General features: G+C 37.7%; 1 protein-coding gene across 4 annotated transcripts in view; it reads right to left on the bottom strand.

The window, feature by feature from the left end:
- Positions 1-20,418, bottom strand: part of COL12A1 (collagen type XII alpha 1 chain) — a 112,666-nt gene that overhangs the window by 16,382 nt on the left and 75,866 nt on the right. For all 4 annotated transcript variants that reach the window (XM_074368730.1, XM_074368731.1, XM_074368732.1 and 1 more), the window contains 14 exons: positions 18,566-18,689; positions 18,251-18,394; positions 16,600-16,764; positions 15,258-15,296; positions 15,018-15,156; positions 12,805-12,947; positions 12,404-12,513; positions 8,544-8,693; positions 7,041-7,118; positions 4,708-4,794; positions 3,203-3,256; positions 2,124-2,219; positions 887-940; positions 376-429 (listed from right to left, as the gene is read on the bottom strand). In XM_074368730.1, coding sequence (XP_074224831.1) covers positions 376-429; positions 887-940; positions 2,124-2,219; positions 3,203-3,256; positions 4,708-4,794; positions 7,041-7,118; positions 8,544-8,693; positions 12,404-12,513; positions 12,805-12,947; positions 15,018-15,156; positions 15,258-15,296; positions 16,600-16,764; positions 18,251-18,394; positions 18,566-18,689 — 1,437 coding nt within the window. The remainder of the gene's footprint in view (positions 1-375; positions 430-886; positions 941-2,123; positions 2,220-3,202; positions 3,257-4,707; positions 4,795-7,040; positions 7,119-8,543; positions 8,694-12,403; positions 12,514-12,804; positions 12,948-15,017; positions 15,157-15,257; positions 15,297-16,599; positions 16,765-18,250; positions 18,395-18,565; positions 18,690-20,418) is intronic.

The raw sequence follows: 20,418 nt of genomic DNA, 5'->3' as shown, positions 1-20,418 counted from the left end.
GACTTACATAAAAGATGTCTCATAACAAAGATTTAAATTTTGGGATTGAAAACAATTTGCTAGGATTCGTGAATCTCTTTCCAACGAGCCAAATTTCCTTTTAGAGACTTCATTTTTTCTGAGTATGATGACATAACAATAGATTTCCAAAATTAAAATTTCAAGGACTCATTTAAAGTCCCACTATTTTGTTTCATAGACCTTGAGATTGATCTGGTGCTGGGTGGTCCCTCAATATTTTCAGCCTTCCGTGTGATATGTTAACGCTGCATTTCCAGCTATGAGAACTGAATTTGGGGCAGGTGAGGGTGGTCTTAATAGGCATCAATGTGAGATCATTTCCAACATCATTACAGCCTGCCCAAGGAAACTTACTCTATCTCCTGGAGGTCCCATTGGTCCTGGTGGGCCAGGTAATCCTGGGGTTCCCTACATAAAAGGAAACAAACAAGTAAAACACTATAATAAACTTTCCTGTGTAAGAAAAGGAATTTATGTTATTCTCCAAAATGTTTGTGAAAAAAAAAAAAAAAAAAAAGTCCAAGGAGCCCTGAAAAACAAACAGAAACTCAGAACAAAGCACAGGGCCAGCCCCAGAGCAGGGTGCTCAGTCAACAAACCCTCATAACACAAACGACTATATGTGCGTATAAGCATGACTGGGACATTGTGCTGTACACCAGAAATTGACACACTGTAACTGACTACACTTTAATTAAAAAAAAACAAAAAGACCAGGCTATGAAATGGAAATCATGTGAAGTACACGGCCGGGCTTCTGCTGAGCCGCTTAACCTCGGTTCACCTTTCAAGGCACTACCAAGGCAACCTTGCTTATAGCACTTGACAAGGGAACGAAAAGGCAACTTGAAGACCAACAACTCACTGTGCGGCCTGGAAGTCCTGGCTCTCCAGCGTCGCCTTTCATCCCTTGGCGACCCTGGAGCAAGCAGCGGGAAAACAGGTCTCAGGAATTTTACAGAAATTCAGTGAAAAGGGAAGACATGAGTCATTCCTGAAATCTCTATCACTTCATAAATCCATGAAGCCTATTTCTGAAGGCAGATGAATAAATTATGTGGGGGATTGATGTTTGCTTTTTAAACTATGAATGCTGTTATAATTTCCACTTACAAAGTTATGGGATAACTTTATATAATAGTAAATGCCTACTTTAAAAGACCATAATTTAACTTAGAGATCTTCATAGAAATAAAAGTTGGAGAGAAAAATCAATTTTTTATTTAATATATTTAATTTGGTGCTAATTTTCATAGACATTCAATGAAATGTTGTAACATAATTTTGGTCTTTATAATTACATGTTAGAAGACACTTGTTACGTAGGCAACTAATTAAATTAAAACTGATGAATTTAATAGTAGGAAAAAAAAAGGAGAGCCCCTAAAACTCCCTTTTGGACATTAGAGGCTAAAAGTAGATGCATTCAAACATTTTGAGCCATAAAGCCCTGTTCCTTCACATTTTTCATTTCTAGCTATATCTGATATAGATTATTTTTTCTCTAAATGCTGAAAAAAATGTGTCTGTCTTTTATTATGGCATCTTTAAAGGGAGTTTAGACTTAAATTTAAAACTCTTCAGTTATCTGTATTCTTATTCATATACTGTACTTGTTTAAAGTATAGAAAAAAGTTACTACTTAAATAAGACATGAGCCTTACAGGGGAAAGCACCTCGTATAACTTCAGATTAGCATTTGGAACAAAAGGTAAATTTTTATTGAAAATTTTTATAGAAGGAATTACCTAGGGAAATAATGCAAGCTTTGCCTTGAAGTCAAATAGAAAAGGACCTCAGGGCTGCCACAGATTCAAAGTAGTTTTAAAGCTTCCAGAATGTTGAAGGATATTTGCATTACTTATTAAAAAAAATTTAAAGGTCAAATTAGGTAGCAACAATTTTTTTCTACCCAGTTATATATTATTACATACACTATTTACATATCTGAAATTATAGTCACAGGAAGTCATCTCAATGACTAAACTAGTTGAGTTCTCTGAAAAAACATTTGAGTTTGGCAAAATATAGTGAAAAATGTTCCAGTTAAGCTTAATGCTAATCCACCATTCTTGCTTAATACAGAAGGCCTTTGTGCTTACTTGTTCTCCTGGAATAGAGAGTCCGTTGGGTCCCTGGGGGCCTGGAGGACCTTGGGGACCGGGAGGACCTGTATCTCCACGAGGACCAGGGGGGCCCTAAAATACACAAGAGAGAAACAACCACAAAGTCATGGAATGCCCTTCCGGTGCCAACACCCAGTCAAAGTCTTGACACCAATCGTATAATATTTGCAAATATTTTAGAAATCTATGCATCTAGAAAAGCATTTAGTAATGCCATCCCTTTCTTCCCTTTGCTGCTCATTAAAGGAACAAGGGGAAAGTGCAGTCAATTTACAACAGCACTTAAATTTCCAAAAATCCTATTTAAAAGTAGGTTTCTAAAGGAAGTAAAATACAGTGAATGTAATACATTCATATATTTACAGTCATACATTCATTCAGACATCCAAGCTCAAAATTCATTGGATTTGATTTCTTTTAAGCTAGTCCTAATTTCTCTTAGACTTGGGTTTATGTCTGGAACTAATGTATCTATAAATCCAGCAAGTATGCTGAAGCATCTTAGGGATGCGTCCAGGTGGAAAAGGCACAAACTTGGAGTCAGACAGACCTGGGTCAGAACCCCAGCCTCACCCTTACACATTATCTTTGTAACGTATTCCACTAAGAAGCTTGAGTTGTCTTTTGGAAAACCAGTATGGAACCAGCAGAAGGGGCCGGTGACCTTCAAGAATGCAGATATGGCTGCTCAGCTCTTTCTGAGACAGGCGAACCCTCTCCATCTCTCCAGCAGGACTCTGCTCCCTGCGCGGTCTTCCAGCTGATGGCCAGGTCACCCTCTCTGCCTCCCCGTGATGTAGCAAAGACCTTCGGTGCTTCTGCAGGTTTCTCGTGTGCAATTCCTACCTCAGTGAGATGCCCTGTACATTCCTTTATCTGGTCAGTCTAATCCATCATTTTGCTATCCAGAGACAAGACAAAGGCACTTAACATCGCCTAAGGCACTCTAAACTTGAATTCAGTTGCTCAAGGTCACATACCCTCTTATTGAAAATTTGAATACTCAGACTTCAACATACAGGTGAAAATTTAAACACACTCTGAAATATACTTACAACTGCCCCACTGATACCTCTTTCGCCTCTGGGACCTTTAGCACCAGGTCCTCCCTAAAATACACAGTAAGAGCACATTTTAGGGTGAACATAGGAAAGTAGGAAGAAGCTGATGTATAAAAATTGCTTCAAGAAGCAGTGCATTCTTCAGACAACCAATACTTCTACAGTTATTGATAAAGTATGGAAGTAAATACTTCATATCATACAAATGTGTGGGTAAAGAGAATTTCAACTTTGTAGATTCCCGGTATCTCACTTTTTACATTCTGAACTTTTCTTAATTGTTAGCAAATTTTGAACTTTATTTGAAAACTTGAGGGTTAGTAGAAAAAAAAAAAAACAAGTATTACTTAAATACAGCAAGGAGAAAAATCTGTTTTGGAATTATATGAGTGCATTCTTCGGGGACGATAATATGCAAAGAGTATCTTGACTCTCTCAGAATCTCAGGACATGTAGTTTAGTAACAGGAATTCAGAGGCCACAGAACAGAGAGGGAATAAACATGATAGTCATATCCAAAACGTTATCTTACAATTAGAGAAAAAAAACCTACTTCTCAAAAACATCTAAGTCACATCCAGGATATAACTTTCTGATTGCAAATATGAATTAAGTAAGTTACTATTAACTTTTTTTTTAATGATGGTAATTCCAGTGACATTTTTAATTCTGTATATGAGGAGCTGGTTTGTAATTAATCCAAAATCAATTTACAGTATTTTCTATGACCCAGCTATAGTAAAACTTGGTGTTTCAGGGCTCTCTGAGCTATTCCTATGTTAATTAGTCATTTTCATAAATGATGTCAATAGAATTGGGAGGTGTCACTTCTATTCTGAAAAACCAGCCCAGGTCAGACATTGGATTGATAAAATCAGTGTTCCACATTGATTAATGAGATCTGTCACTGCAATCTTCAATGTTTTGCGTTGCATTTTTTTGGTCTCCCCCTCCTCCACCCATGAATAGACCTGGTCAGTCTTCTTACTCAAATTTATTCCTAACCCCAACCACTTTCATTCAGAGTTTATGATATTATCACATACGTAAATGATCCTCTAAGGTATTCTCATGATATCTTCGCTATATAATGTACACATATCCTAGGCTCTAAACAAGTTGTTCTTGGGTCAGCCTCTCAACCATGGCTATGTACAGGGAGCTTTCAGGAGACGTAAGGAATTTCAAAATCACAGGGTTACAGAGAGAAACCCAAATTCATATCTTTAAGAGTTTTCTCTTGAATCGGCTCTTAAATACTAGCTGATAGCATTCATTTCTGCATGGCAGGAGAAACGTGTTCAAATGTGTTCAGATTTTCTCCTGGATATACTCCATTTCAGATCTTAAAACATACTACCAAAATGGTGGGCAATTCAGCTTGCCCTATCCAAGAACATACAAGTGGCTGGACATCTTAGGCACTACACGTTGGCCAAAGGATGATCGCTCCAAAGATTTAACAGGAAAAACTGGAAGGACTATTTCAGGTTCCTTACCGCAGGGCCTGGAGGTCCTGGAGGTCCGACGCTGTCTTGTGTACACGTGCAAGCATTTGGAAAAGCGGGGCACTTTGCTTCATCTCTCTGAAATTTTGAAAAGAATTTTCAAAATTCTAAATTTCAAAATACTAAAATTCTGATTTCTAATTTAGTATTTAATACAAAATTCTGAATTTCAAAATACCTACACATTGAGGGTCAAAAAACTCCCTCCCTCATGTGCACTTATACACACAAGGAACTGTTTCCCACCTTGAAGAAATCATTGTTAGTTATGATTACAAGTAGTTTTCTGTTGACTCTTGCTTTGCTTCTTTATGTCTTTCTTTTATGTTTTGCTTTCTTGTTATGTTTCTTTTATGTTTACAAAAGCATCATCAGGACCATTGGTAATTTAATCCAATTTTCTCTAATCTGGTGTTAGAGAAATGCTAAGTATATCAGATATGGACACCCACTTCATTCAGAATAAAATCTAAAACCCTTTCCACAGCCTATAAGACTTTACATTGTCTGCAAACCAGCCCCCCTCCACCTTGCCCCCCCCCCCAGTTCCTACCCCTTTTCCCTTCCATTCATTCCACTCCTGCCCATTCATCCACTTCCTGTTTCTCAGGTATTTAGAGCAGCTTGTAGCCTCAGGGCCTTTGCACTTCAGTTCCCTCTGACTGGAATGCTCTTTCTCCATTATCCACCTGTTTGTTCCCTCACTTCACTAAGGTCTCTGCTGAAATCTCACCTTACCACTGAGGGCTGAGGGTATGAATCTGGCTATCTAGCCCAGTATCCTGGTTTTGTTTTCATCCTAGGACTTTTCACCCCATAACACAGTATATATCTACTTGTTAATTCCTTCTCTCTCCCTGCCTTTCACTAGAATATTCACTTTTCACTGCTGAAACTCTAACACATAAATTAGCACCTGGCTGATAAGGTCCTACTGTATAGCACACGGAACTATAGTCAATGACTTGTAGTAACCTGCAATGAAAAAGAATTTGAAAAAGAATATATATATATATGTATGTATCACTGAATCACTATGCTGTACACCAGAACCTAACATAATATTGTAAATCAGCTACAATTCAGTAAGAATTTTTAAAATTAAAAAAAAGAATAGTGCCTGGCTGATAACAGATGCTCACTAAGTATTTGTTGAATCAATAATGCATACTTATCTTTATCCTATGGATGTATGCAGTCATTGTTTGCCAAAAGCTTCAAATCCATCATCAGCATTCAACTTTGTAACTATTCGCTTACATAGATATCATGGGGGAAAGCCATCACCTCAAAAAAGAAATATTTCTACTGTCTTAGACAGCCAGAGAGGTGATGGCTTATTCGTGAAAATGCTAGTATTTTACAAGCAAGAGGAAGACTCTGAAATAAGTGGGTCTATCAAAAACACTGAGTCAGCAGGGCTGCTCTGGTTATTAGAGCAGGCAGACAGCCAGATATAAACAGAGAAAGGGGGACGCAGGCCAAACAGAAATTGGGCAAAAAAGTGGGGCACGGGCCAAGTGCAGGAAACCCTATATCGTGTAAATAACAGGTGTCCCTGGGCAGAGAAAGAAAAGCAGGAGCCCCCGGGCTGATAGGGCGGCATACATTTTGGAGTGACAAGTGGCCTGGAGGCAGACAAAGAAAGGTGGGCACGGGTAGGACTCTCTAGTGTCTGAATGTAACTTTTTGCTTACTATGCCCTCATTTCAATAAAATTAACCTTGCAGATTAGAAGTACCCATCATGCACCGACGTCATGACACTTCTGATCCAGACTAAATAATGACAAAAAAATCCCTCCTCCCTTTGGGAAGGTGGAGTTGGGATGAAAATCAGGGAATACGACCCCAGACCCTTCCCTCCCCAGTAGATATTCTGCCCATTCATTTTTACACCCAATGTAACCGACTTGCCAAAGAAACTTAGGGCAGCTGCTCACCTGAGCCTGCCCGCTCTCCCCTTAAGAGTATGCCATCCATCTGTTAAGAAATCCCCACTTTACTTTCTTAACCTCCCTGTCTCATCTCTGAATTCTTTCTGTGGCGAAACAAGAACCTAATCACCAGCAGCATGACTACGCAAAACCACCTGGGCTGTAAGGGAGAATTTCCAGATGTGGTCCTGTACATTCCTGACTTTTGAGGGAGGGTCACTGGCCTGAGCTGTGGTAGCTGATGTGCACGCACACAGTGGTGTCCCTGGCTCCATCCTGGAGATGCAGTTGCTGTGGGCTACTTCCTCTCCCAGCCCATCCGCATCCACACCTCTTATTCCTGGGGGACTACTAAAACCACGACAGAATTCCATCCCGTTTTGCTTACCCTGGAGGGAATATCACAGCATCGGTCTCTACTGGTCCACACCGGGCTGCAGACAATATCAAAATTCTGGATTTGGAACTGCAAACAACCAACAGCAACATCAGCTAAAGATGCGTGGAAAACATTCATATTAACGTTGCCACATTTTAACCCCTGCCACCTTCTCACACAGACGCTCTCAAGGGTGCACGTAATGAGAGCAATGTGACCCTTACTTCATAGGAACATTAAAAAACTTACGTCTAAGAGAAAGAGATAGTAAAGCAAAATACATGTGATATTCCCACTTCTGATTCACTTCCTTGGCTAAAATGAAATGTTTGATTGAATTTCGTTTTTTTTTTTTTAAGAGAACATTAATTTCCCTTTTTACTAAAGAATTAAGTATGTAGTTAATTAAGGATTTAAATTTGAAGAATATACACATTTAAATCAATTTTTAAGAGTCCACCATAGTAGAAAACTAACATTAAAAAAGAAATTCCTCACTTATTCTAAAATTGATGCTCTTCTTTTCATAAATTCTTACCTAAGGGTTGACTGAAATTTTTATGATTACCTTTAGCTTAACTATTTCAATCAAATATATATCTTCCATATTGAAAAACAGATATTCTGATAAAAAGGAAAAGACTGTTTAGATACAGTCATTCTTTTATAAACCTGATATAATTGTTTTTATTTAAATACCAAATTCAATGTTCAATAAAAAGTCCGGATTTTAATTGCAATGATATTAAATTTGCACTAATTGTTTCTACATTGTGGAATAAAAATTTTACATTTAGATCTAGAAGAACAAAATCCTGTCCATGGAAGAAAGCTAAATTCCACAAATACAACTTTTAAAATAATAGAAGCCAAAGATATTAGCTTTGCTTTTAGAACAATGTCATCATTGACTGACATTTAATTAATGAACTTAATTAGCCTGGTACAGTGAAAACCTCACGTTTAAAATTGCATTACTAGCTAGATGTGTAAGGAGGGTTGGCAAGCCCCTGCCTCAGACTTGAGCCACTGACACTTGCAAGTGCAGTGGCTGATCTTCATTCCAAGGCTGATGTGACCCCTCTGTGAGGGAGCTCGGGGTCTGTGACAGTCACAGTGGGGTCTACAAATGCGTGCTGTCCTGAGTACACAAATTTGTGTGAACAATTTCTACCTTCAAAGAACAACAACAACAACAAAAAGAATTTGTTTAGATCTCACAGATCATCCTGGCATCTATTCATATGGCACTCTCCAATCTGATTCTGTTCCAAGTTGACTACACGGTGTTCTCTGGTGCCTTGACATCCTATTTAGCTTCTAGCAATAAAGCCCATGACTATGTTTTTTCAGTAGCATATTTTCTCAATGTAACTTTTCCAGTGTTTCAATATGACCAAGAAATTAAACAATTTAAAACTCACAGAGGAAAAAAACCTCACTGATTACTTTTTTAAATGCCATTTCAATCCTAACACAAGGTACCAAGAAAAATAAAAATGTGTTACTTACTGTGGCTGATTTCCTCTCCCCTTTAAGCAGTTTGCCAAGAATTTCATAACCATCAGTTGTGATATTTCCGGCTTCCTTGATGTCTTTTTCTATAATTTCATAGCAGTCGATGTAAATCTTAACACTTTTTGAGGTCACTACGATATGAACCTAAAAAGATCATTTGTTTCCATTACAAAATTTTGACCCAGGGAAATCTGGTTGACTTCAGCGTATTTCAGATCATAAGTTAAAAAAATGTGTTCTTATAGTTATTCTCATCCCAAATCAAGAGTCCTGGACTAAAAATCCAAGAACCAGGTTGAAGTGTCAATCAATGTCATTTATTAATGACATCAAATTCAAAAAACCAGTTAACCTCTCTGGGTTTCAGTTTCCTTCAGCTATTACATATCTGCATAATTTCTTATTTTCCCCACTAGGTATTCTTCTTGAGATGGACAGAGATTATGTAGATGAGATGACTCTGTAAATTATAAATAACTATGCAAAAAAGAAGCCACTCACAGATACGGAGAACAAACTAGTGGTACCAGTGGGGAGAGGGAAGGAGGGAGGGGTAACATAAAGGTAAGGGATTTAGCAGTACAAACTATGATGTATAAAATAAGCTGCAAGGATATACTGTACAACATGGGGAACATAGCCAATATTTTACAAAGCTATTAAAAATAAATTATAAAAAACAAACTATTCAAATACAAGTAGATGAATCACTAACATATTACTATATTCAGGACTGAGAAGCCTCAAATGCCTTCCAGTGATTTTGCTTAATGCAGTTTCTAATTTGTCAGTCCCTAATCCCTGCTGAAAAGAACTTACACACCATGTAGATACCTAACACAGGAAAGAGCTAAAACATGTCTCCTGTAAAGATTCAGCTCTGGAAATCAATAGATTCAAGATTCAATTTCCTTATAAGAAAAGAATCTTATTTTTTTGTCTGATTTTGATGACACTCAGAATCTTAAGAAATTTATTAGTACAGATAATTAATAAAAAGTATGTATTTCAATAATGTAAAGAATGACTGCAGGTGATCTTTGACTTTATATTTGTCTTCATAGTTTCCACTTATCACAGCCCAAATACTCCAGTAAGCCTTGATGATTACTTTGAAAGCTTAGCTCCAGGTGAAGAAACAGAAATTCTCTTAAATGCTTTGAGTCAGTAAGCATAAGGACAATCTCAAGAGATTTTTTTTAAACAGTAAATATTTTTCCCACATAGAATCACCACTAAAACCCTAATTTAGTGCATCTATAAGTGGTAAGTATGAATTACATATTGCTTTTCTATCAAAGTGATATATGACTTACTAAAAATAAAGAAAGTGTACATGCTCCCAGGGCAATCATCTAATACTGAGTTCAAGAAGAATATCATATAAATATTCCCAATATATTTATTATCCTAAAACTTACTTGTTGGCCCTTGTATGAACAGTCTCAGAGCTAGCCACAAAGTATTTGAAAAATCCTAGTATCCAGAAAAATTATTTCAAAATCAAGACTTTCAATTTGTGAAACAAAATTTTTCCAGATACACTTGTCATTCAGTCCTAACTGTAAAGAAACGCATGCTAAAAATATATTTTGCTACAATGTCTTCAGTGTGTTTTATTGTTTTAAACACATGCATAATTACAGTTCAGCATGGCTATTCATCTGTAGACCATTGTCCCAAGCATTCAGGGACTATTTTGCAACTGTGAAGCATTGTTAGCCACAGACCAGTAAAAAGAAATAAGAACACTTGTCAACGCCTTGCCTTCCCAAGCTCTACCATTCCCAAAATGTTTATTTTTCGTCTATTCCACTTTTTCCTCTTATTAGAAATTTCTCACTTAAGTCTATGTCATCGGTTACAACAGAATAGAGACACCGAAAATTCTTCAAGACAATCCTCAAAAAGCAGTAGTAGTCTGCCATTCCCTACTCAAGGTCTCCTAGTCTATTCCCTCTCTCGCAAGAGCCCACTGGATGTTAGTCACTAATTAGCTGCTATCAGAGAACTGCTTGTTCTTCTCCCAAAGACTGAAGAACTTCACTTCCCGAGTTAGATGGGAAATGAAAGAAGGTATTCAGATCCTTAGATCAGTAAAGAATGTAAGTAGTCAATAGTGATTGAACTTGGTTACTAGAATTGATGAGACATACAAGAGTAGGTTAAAAGAGTGGGCTATGAATGGAGGAGGAAAAAGAGTGTAGTGAAAAAGTAAAGGAGAAACTAAAAAAGGAAGGCATTACAAAAAAAGAAGGTAGAGAACTGGAGAAGAGAAGAGAGCTTGTGAGAAGGAGAAGAGGCATCATGTAAAACCTAAGACTACAGTTACCTCTTTATAAATAAGGGAATGTCAAAAAATCATTATCTTGATTTGCAATAAGTAATGGCTGTCACTAAAGATCTCTGCAAAATACTGCTTTATTTTGCTCAAGTAAAATGAAGCATTCAATGAAAATTGGAAATTAAAAAAATAATAGTTCCTAAATGGTTATCAGTTGGTTAGTAGAGGATTGAATTTCTAATATCTTCAGCGAGTATGGAAGAAAAATAAAACAGTCTTTTTTATCAAGTTACTCAATGTAAGTCTAATGGGTGTATCAATGAGCCAAAAACAGTTCATAAGAACTTTGCCAGATTGAACGTCTATTATAAGACAAGGAGCAGTTGAAGCCAGTAATATTTGTCAAACTAGAATTTGCTTTCCCAATAAGGCACTTATTTCTCTTCCAGCACTTCACCATGAAAGCCTATAAATTGTTAAGCAAATGTGCCACTATACTCAGAGATCTTTGTTTTTCCATCATTGTTTTTTTGTTTCTCACTAATGTGCACATTGAAGCCTCTTTGAGCCCCATGAGGAAAGTCCTTTTCCATCCTTACCAAGAATCCAATTCATGAATAAGAAAAATATTCTGGAAAGAAACCAAGATTCCCGGGAATAGAATCAGCAAGAAATCCAGCTGAATCTACCCCAGGACAGGAAAGTTCTTTCATTTTAACTTGAAATTAATTGAATTGGAAATACTTGTCTTCTGTACATGGGGACTAAGTTTCTGAGTGGCATACTGGAGAAAATTTAGACCACTTGTGCAACAGACGGTACTGCTCCTGTTAACTTCACCCAGCAAATGAAGAACTGCCATTAAAAAGCCTCCTCCACTAGATTGTTCTTTTCATTTCTAATGCTGCCAGCTTCTGTATGCTTATTTGTCAATTAATCATCCTTTAGAAAACTGATAGAAAGTCTCTGTTAAACTCAGATGTTAAAATACAAAAAACCTAAGACAAGAATAGATAATCCCCTAAGAATGCATGTTAGAACTTTCAATAAGATTTTTTTGAGAAGCTCTAAGTGTGTTTATGCAAAAGTTAATCTCATAAACATTCATCTCAATTATCTTAATTATTTTGGTAGATAATGATAACTTTTGGACTGATTTTGTTTGACTGTGTGACTTTTCAATAAACAAGCAAGTAGAAGCAGCTTACTATGCTCTAAGAAAGAATGATTTTTATCAGTTAAATACAATCCACAAAAAATAAGCCTTTGAAACAAAATGACGTAAAGTTTCAAAATAAAAGGGTAGGTAGAAAAGGTGGGCATACAATATTGTATATACCACACAATTCAAATTCTGAAAAGGTATTAGCATTGAAAATATATCAAAATGTTAATAGTAGTTATCTCATGGTTATTAGAATTAATCAAGTTCTCTAACATATTGTTTTTTAAAAACATAGTTGTTTCCACCAGCTTAATATGACATTTTAATACATAATAAAATAAATTAGTTTAAATTTTAAGTCATAAACTTTTTTCTATAAATAACCAGATTAGCTTACGTTTTTACCTTATGAAAACTTCCATAAAATAATGTCTTCACTTCATCTGTGTCAAATGTAACAGTCTGCACCTCACCTCTTGTATCTTTGTTGAAGAATGATAATGTCTTGCTCGAAGCTATAATCAACACATAATTGTCATCAAATCAAATGCGTGAACACTCTACATTGAAAGCATTAACAAATAATTCTTGTTGGAGAGATTTCTTAAAAATTCAATCATTTCATTTGAGTTAAAATGTAATTTGAATATTTAATAATATGTTATATTTTTAAAACTTTAAACATAAAAGCATATATCCAGCTAACAAATATATTCAGAAGGTTCTTATAGAGAGAAGAGAAGGACAGAAAACACATAATCAAAAATATGTATGTATGTGCCTTAAAATGAGATAAAAATGCTTACGATCTGCAATCACCCCAACTTGTGGCTTGTAGTCTCTGTCTGTGATTTGCCAAATTGCAAAAGGGTCACTAGGAGTTTCTGGGAGAAGTCTGAATAATAATATAATTGTATATGAAGGAGGGAGTCCATTTGGATGTAGCTCTCTGTTTGACAAAACAAAATTAATTAATTAACAAGGATTTCTCATCAGAAATAAGAGAATATTTTCAGTCTTTGGACTAGAATCTCATCATGGGTAGTATTAGAAGCCATTTATAATAATCTGGTTATGTATCAGAAGGGGAAATATTTAGGAATGACCTCGAAATCACAAACCTTAGACCCATTGTGTAAGCTGTAATAGATTATTTATAATCTGATAAAGTCAGAAGTTGCCAAACGGTCTTTTATCCTACTGTTAATAAATAATTTTTCTAGACACATAGATGATTATAAAATTAGATAAAAATTTTAAAGTGATAAATGTTCCATCTATGGATATAATTTAAAGAGAATAAATCTTATTAAATAAATTTAATTTCCAATGTCAGGGGTATGAGATCAGAAGTAAGATGATTTAAGGTTTTAATTTCTCACTCCCTCTCTCTAACAGGTTTTACACTTCCAAATTCCTCCCTCAGAATCAAATAAATCAAGTAATCTCCAGAAGCTCAGCTGTTCCCCAAAACAAAACCAATAATAAATGTTAAGGCCATGTACATGTGCAAATGTTTACTGCTGCTAAAAGGATATGATTCAATTAAAAGGAAATGGTTTTGGCTCTAAGACTGTGAGTCATAAAACATGGCCCCATGTGTCCTTATAGAGTTGAGTCAATCATTGTTCTGGGAGAATCTTTGAAGTAGAATTAATCATTTTTCTGTCTGAGGTCATTTAATAATACTTTCTTCCTGAAGGTAGGAAAAAGGCCTTGATAATCAACTCTTGGACAGAAATGAAAGCAATTCCTCCACGAATTTTGACAGCGAGCACAGAATTTCTCTTGAGGTTCCGTGTCCTAGTATGACTCCACTGGGACTTCTGGACTATGATGCTACCCTACTTCTTAAAAACATATGTTCTGGGTAGACTGACTCAATGCTTTTTGTATGTTCAAAAAACCAACTGTCTTCATAACATCCATGTTAAAAATTTATCTTCTCCATATTAATTCATCTCTCACCTAGCCCATTTTTCTCCTTGTTTGGTTAGAGTGATTATGAACAAAAATGATCATAATTTAATTGCATGTATGCTTCTTTCAGCCACAAGTTCTGAATCTTGAGAGGAGAGTAGACTGTTCTAAGTTAAAATGTAGGAACTGAATCTTGAGGTGACTGAGAGTTAAACACTGGGTATTAAGGTTCACTGACAATCCTAAAACTTCAAACCAATGTGGTTAACCATAAAAGAGTCAGAAACTCACAATGCGGTCAAACTACAACAATACAATCTGTGCTTCCTTGAAAGAAATTAGGTTTGGTTTTAGCCTGAATTTTCCGTCAGCTTTCCCAGAGCATTTCAAATTTCAGACATTGTTTGTCTGACCCTGTCCTCAGTTTCTGAAAGCTTTGGTTTCTTCTTGTTCTTTTCTGTCCATAAGTTGCCAAACACCTACTTTTCAACATTAAAGCGTTTTGATTCTAATGAATAAAAAATACATATTTTAGTTCTTGGACCCAGGTACAAACTTTCATCAAGTAAAATAACACCTAGAGCTACCCAACAAGTCGCCAGACAATCGGCCAATAAAAACGAACTGCTGCCTGTCTGATCACGGACAAGCAAAACTAACGAAGTATTTCATTTTCCGGAGTCAGAAACACTGGAAAGAATGCCTGTTTGCATTCTGCACTGAGCCCATCCGGTCCCTCTGCACCAAAGGAGAAATGCTCGAAACAATAAGTTGCCTTCCTGTTTATAACAACCTCCCTTAGAATAAGCATAACTACAATCCTAGCCTTAAATTCAAAAGGATCAGTAATCCATAATATTGCAGAAACAGGCTGAGATCCTTGGGTCTGAGGGGAGCAGCCTTGAGTCCTCGTCTCCTGTGTGACCTGGTGGGAGGCGCTTAACCCAACTGTACTTAAGGAAACTAAAGCAGGTCATCCATAAGACTCTTCCGACAGTTCTGAATTACCAGGGTTCTAAGACGTCCGCAAGGATTCCAAGAGCCTCAAAAAAGTGTCCGGCCCATTACAAGAAAAAGAACCTTCCGCTGCCGCACTTACGTTGTAGGCTGATTCACAAAGGCGTTCTTCTGAAGCCTGTAAGCTGAGTAGCTGGGGAAAGACCCCGACTCCAAAGAGACTCCTTGCACAGAAGCAAAATTCTTTTCTGTCAGGTTGTATGCTTCCAGCATCTTAAAACCTTCACATCAGAGAAGAGGAGAAAATATTGAAACGAGTCCATCTTAATTATTTTGTTGCTTAAATCCTGAAATAAAGGAGCCCAAGAGTATGGCTGCTTACCTGGAGAGGTGTAGCCGTCCAAATAAATCAGAGGGCAACCTGCAATGTACAGTGCTGTTTAAGAACGATTCGCCAACCAGGTATACAAACACAGTAAGTGCACAGAAAGCAGCTGTGTACATATGCCAAGTAACAAAGCTGGTCACTCATTTATAAAACATAACATAGATCAAATATTTTGTACATTATTTTTGTGTAGATTTTCTATGTGTAAGAGAAATGAGACTATTTACCAGTGTAACTACTGTTTTCTGAAGCTTCTCCAGTCCAAATGGAATTTTACAATGTTCTTAAGGATAGTAAGACAGAATTCAAGGGGGAAGTTTTCAGGTATTTGTCAACAGATTAAAGGACTTCTCTCTGCAGGGATTTATGCAAGGGCAGGAGAAGTTTGTTGCTACCCAACCCTCTTCTCTGCCGAGTCCTGGAAGCTCATGCTGGCTACCATACCTCACAGTGCCGAGTGTGCCATGGGCTTCAATCTGGGCCCCGGAGCTGGGGCGGCAGAGGACTGCATCCAGGACCCCCAAGAGGGGAAGGAACAGCTGTGCTCTCTGACCTCTTTCACCAGCCAGCTCCATTCTGAGCTTCCGCGTAAGGTTCACAGTAAAGCACTGACAGGAGTTTACAACTGCTGCCTCTAACCAGAGTTCTGAGATCTCAGTATAATGTTTATTAGGGGAAAACATAACACTTATAAAGCATAACCCTGCCTGGGATCAGGGGTCTAGAGCAGCCACGTAATTGTCTCCATAATCTAATACTGTAAGAATCAGAGTGCATGGATGGGGAAGAGGAAAAATCGACTTAAATCATCCATCTTTGGTCCTTCATGGTATTTTAAAGGTTGAACTTGAGGTCCTGGTACAACAAGAAAAATCTACATCCAAATGAACAAATGGGAACCAAGTGAGTTTCTCTGGAGTGCGTGTGCACAGCTTTTTCGTAGCTCTCTTGACGCACGGATGTTGACAGAACAAATACCAATTGATTACTAATAGGGAAAACCTTCATCTCACAGAAATGCTTCTATAAATGCATTTCTAAGCTGAAGGTTAGTTTTCTCAAATGTCACAGGCATTAGGATGGTGGGAAAAGAATAGCTTAAAACACTTTATTTCCATACAAGGACTATTACATCTTCAAGGCTAAAAATAATGGACCTCTGACAAGCACACAGTTAGCGTGATCTCAAGAGGAGCAATGATTCATCAGGTTCTCAAGTGGTTTCCCAGGATCTATTTATGCACAGGCTTGATCTCATATAGGACAGGGAATGGTCTACTAAGTGACTATTTGGCAGAACCAGCGAGACTGCGGATCCATGTGGACCAAGACTTACTTGATGTGGCAGTTTCACAGACAAAAGTGATAAGGTTGTCCTCTATCTTTTCAAATGACTCAAAGTCATCCACAATGAACACGTGCCGCTCGCTCGGTTTGCTGGCTATGTCGGCAAGTTCGTTGTACTCGACATCAGCCACGCCAACGACAAAGACACTGAACCCTGCAGCGCAGAGTTTAAAGAAAGAATTACACATTTTTTTCTGTCCTTTGTTGTTTAAACAATTCAAAATAAAATCTTATCAGAAATGATGCCATATTTCCTCAGCTTAGGCAGCAAGTTCCTTCAATTGACATAAACTCTGTTTAATGAATGTGTACTTTTTCTGGGTCTTCTTATTTTCTGGCTTATAAAATTCAAGTAATTGGGTGTCCTAAAATAAAATCCTAACAATTAAAAGATGAACGTTTTAATAGCAGAATGACTTAATACGGTACACATTTCCTTCCACAGATCCACAGTCCTTATATCCCCATTAATTGCGCAGTTCTCTTAGGCAACATTAACATTTCAAGCTTATGTGACTCAGACACCAACAATGAGCTCATTTTTAAACTTGGAATTCTTGAAACTGATTTTCTCAACAAACTCAGGCTCAAAGTCAGTACTCTGACTACTTTCAAAACGGTATCTCCAACTCCCACTGGCAATAAGTGTTCATTTATTTAGGCTAATACAAATAAACAAAGTTTTAACTCCAAAAAGCTTAATTTGACAGGAGAAAAAAAATAGGCTACATAAGGAATTAGTTACATAATTTAAGAGATAAGGTAACTTGAGGAGCATGCATTGATAACCCCTAAATTAACACAGCTAGGAGCCCAGAACATGCAAAAATCTGCTCAAAGAACATAACATGACAGAAATAATTTACAGAAAAGATCAGCGCATAGAACAATCTCTATTGTGCGAAGACTTTGCACTAATCATGACTCCTACTTTTAGCCAAAGAACCATGTATGTGCAGGTGACAGACTCCATGTCATGAGTACAATTTATACCACAGTAAATCATGCATAGCATAGAATTCTAAAATAAGCCCACCTTGAACCTTTCCCGGGCTGGGGTGGGGGAGTTGATAATGCAAGTACTATAAAGGCCTGGTTTCATCTCTAATAATCCTAAATAACTAATCCGAAGGGCAGTGTAACAGGGAGCCTTTCAGGATGTTTTGCTATCAAGATCTACACCAGTGATGTCCCCCGGAAGCCTCGCCACTCCTCTGCAGTGAACCTTCCAGCAGCCTGCCTGGGGTCTGCATCTGCCAGGACGTGCCAAACCTTAAGTCTCTCTTTGCACAGGGCTGAACCAGCATCAAGGTTCATCTCTGCTATGGCGGGAAGTCTGCTCGAGGATCCTCTCATTACTGCTGTCTGTAGCCTTCCAGTCACTAAAGGGAAATCTAGTTTGCTCTTTGACAGACCCTGAGGCATGTCTTATACAAAGAACACACCATGTCATTTTTGACCAGTTATCAAACCATTCCCTAATTAAATGTAAACTCACATTAGAAAGGTCTGGAATACAGAGTAAAGCAGGAACCATAAAGAAGACTCAGCAATTTTGGTGTTTTGCAATCTTTCCCGAACAGCTGAAACTGAAAATAGTGAGTGCAATCACTAGGCATCTAATGTCTGCCTGTGCTCACCTGACTGCTGGATGACCAGAGCCGCCTTCTTGACTTCATCCTGTGACCGACCGTCTGTGACCACAACCAGCACCTTGGGGACATTCTTCCTCATACCGCTCTCCCAGGTCAAGACCTTCTCCTTGATAAATGTGAGGGCCTTGCCTGTAGAATGTGGCACAGAACATTTTCATGTCATTCAGCGAAAACTATCCAAATGTCATTAGCCACGCCCGACTGATAAGAATTTGAATGTTAGAGTGAGATGTTACACTCAGCCTACCCCGCCAAACACTTTGGAGCGTCAAGGTCTACGTATATGCTGATTAACGGTACCTGTTCTTGTGTTTCCTCCTCTGTACTGAATGTTCTGGAGGGCCCCGAGGGCAAGGGCCTTGTCGTTGTATGTGTTCAGCTTAAACTCAGACTTGACCTCGTCACTGTACTGCACAAATGAGACCTGAAAGGAAATGTGGTTTGGTGGTGAGGGTAAGTCGTCTCTTTTAATGTTTCAATTTTCAAGTGATTCTTCCAGCTGCCGATTGAGCAAAAGAAGTGTATTAGACCTGACGGGATATTATAAGCTCCTTATAGCTAATACTGTAACCTCCACTACTGTTGTCTCGTTCAATTCTCTAATTTCTGATCTTCAGTGAAAATGTCAGTAATTGATATTAATAATGTAAATGCACTGTATGCATTCTCTTGGATGTAAGAGGGGATGGGTAAAGCTGGAGAGCAGGGAGGTTCCAGGATTAGAAATGAGAATGTCCCACCTTCAGTACAAGTGTTGGCTAAGCAGTTAGTTCTCAGCCAACTGCTCCTTCCCACTGACTACATCTCTTCTTCATGGTAATTTTTAAATGTCACCCGTGTGATAATCAGAACTCATCACAAATTTCATGGCAGCGTGATTTAGTGGAAAGAATACAGGCTTTATACTCAAGATTCAATGGGTTCAAATCCCAGCTCTGCCAATTAATAGCTTTGTGACATTGGCCAAGTTCCCAACATCTCTGGGCTTTCTTTTTTTTTTTTTTTTTCAATCAGTAAAATGGAGATAATTATACTTACTTTCCACCATCACTTTAAGGAGTAAGAGTCATGTATACAAGCGGCTGGCACATAGAAGTTATTAAAATATAGTAGTTTTTTTATTTCTTATTAAAAATCTGAATTTCTAAAAGGATTTTTTTAATGGCATAGTATTTACACATTAAGTTAAGAGTATAACTAGCCTGACGTTTTACTCTTCTTGGGTTTTGGAAGAACATCCGTAGGATTATTTGGGGATTTGAAATTTAATACATTCCATAAAGCCCTATTCTGTAAAAGACATGATTTCTTTATGAAATCAGTTATGGTTTATGTCCAAATCTCTTATTTTCATATTATTTCTAAAATGTCACCATCAAGAGAGACAAACTGCCAAAATAAAGAATAAAATTCACCGAGAGGAATGGAGAAGGAAAGAATAGAATTCAAAAAAAAAGTTAATACAGTACAGTCTGTTGCCTTAAGGAGCCAACGAATTAGACAGGAGAGAATCACATAAGTAATGACCACATAAAGTGACACAGGCGACGACAGCAACATAGAGACAACCCTTCGGGAGTCTGCAATGCCTAAAACTATCAAGGAAGCTTCTCAGAAAAGGTAGACTTTCAAGTGGGTCTTCAAGGTTGCAGAATCCAAGAAGCAGTAACAGGGCCACTGACCCTGCTCAGTCCACGGGTCAGTTGGAAGTGGACGAGTCGATTCTCAGACTTACAGGTGGGTCAGAGCATAAGTGAGCATTTACTCTTTGAAGTGTCTCATGGAAGGATAAATTTCTCTAAGTTCCCACTCTAGTAAAACAAACAAATATGGAGTGATTCCCAAGCAAGGTAACTGGTAGTTATCACTACAGGAAAACAAACGAAATTTCCGTGGAGCCAACAATGACCATTCTTCTGGCCAAGGTAACATCTGCACTGTCATGACAGAGGATGACAGCGGGGCTCCACAACCCACTCCAATCACTACTCATCACTGATCTGACTTAACAGAGTGAGGCAATCACAGTGCATTTAATTTCCAGCACATCAGATGACCTTTTATGGAACTGGATCATGTCGGAAGTTTCAAGCAGGAAGTTAGAGTCAGAATTCCCTAAATTCTTCAGCAGGAATATCATCTAGCCAAGAGAA

Source organism: Camelus bactrianus, chromosome 8 (assembly GCF_048773025.1).
Source record: "Camelus bactrianus isolate YW-2024 breed Bactrian camel chromosome 8, ASM4877302v1, whole genome shotgun sequence".
Taxonomy (NCBI): domain Eukaryota; kingdom Metazoa; phylum Chordata; class Mammalia; order Artiodactyla; family Camelidae; genus Camelus; species Camelus bactrianus.
This window is presented reverse-complemented; position numbering and strand designations above follow the sequence as displayed.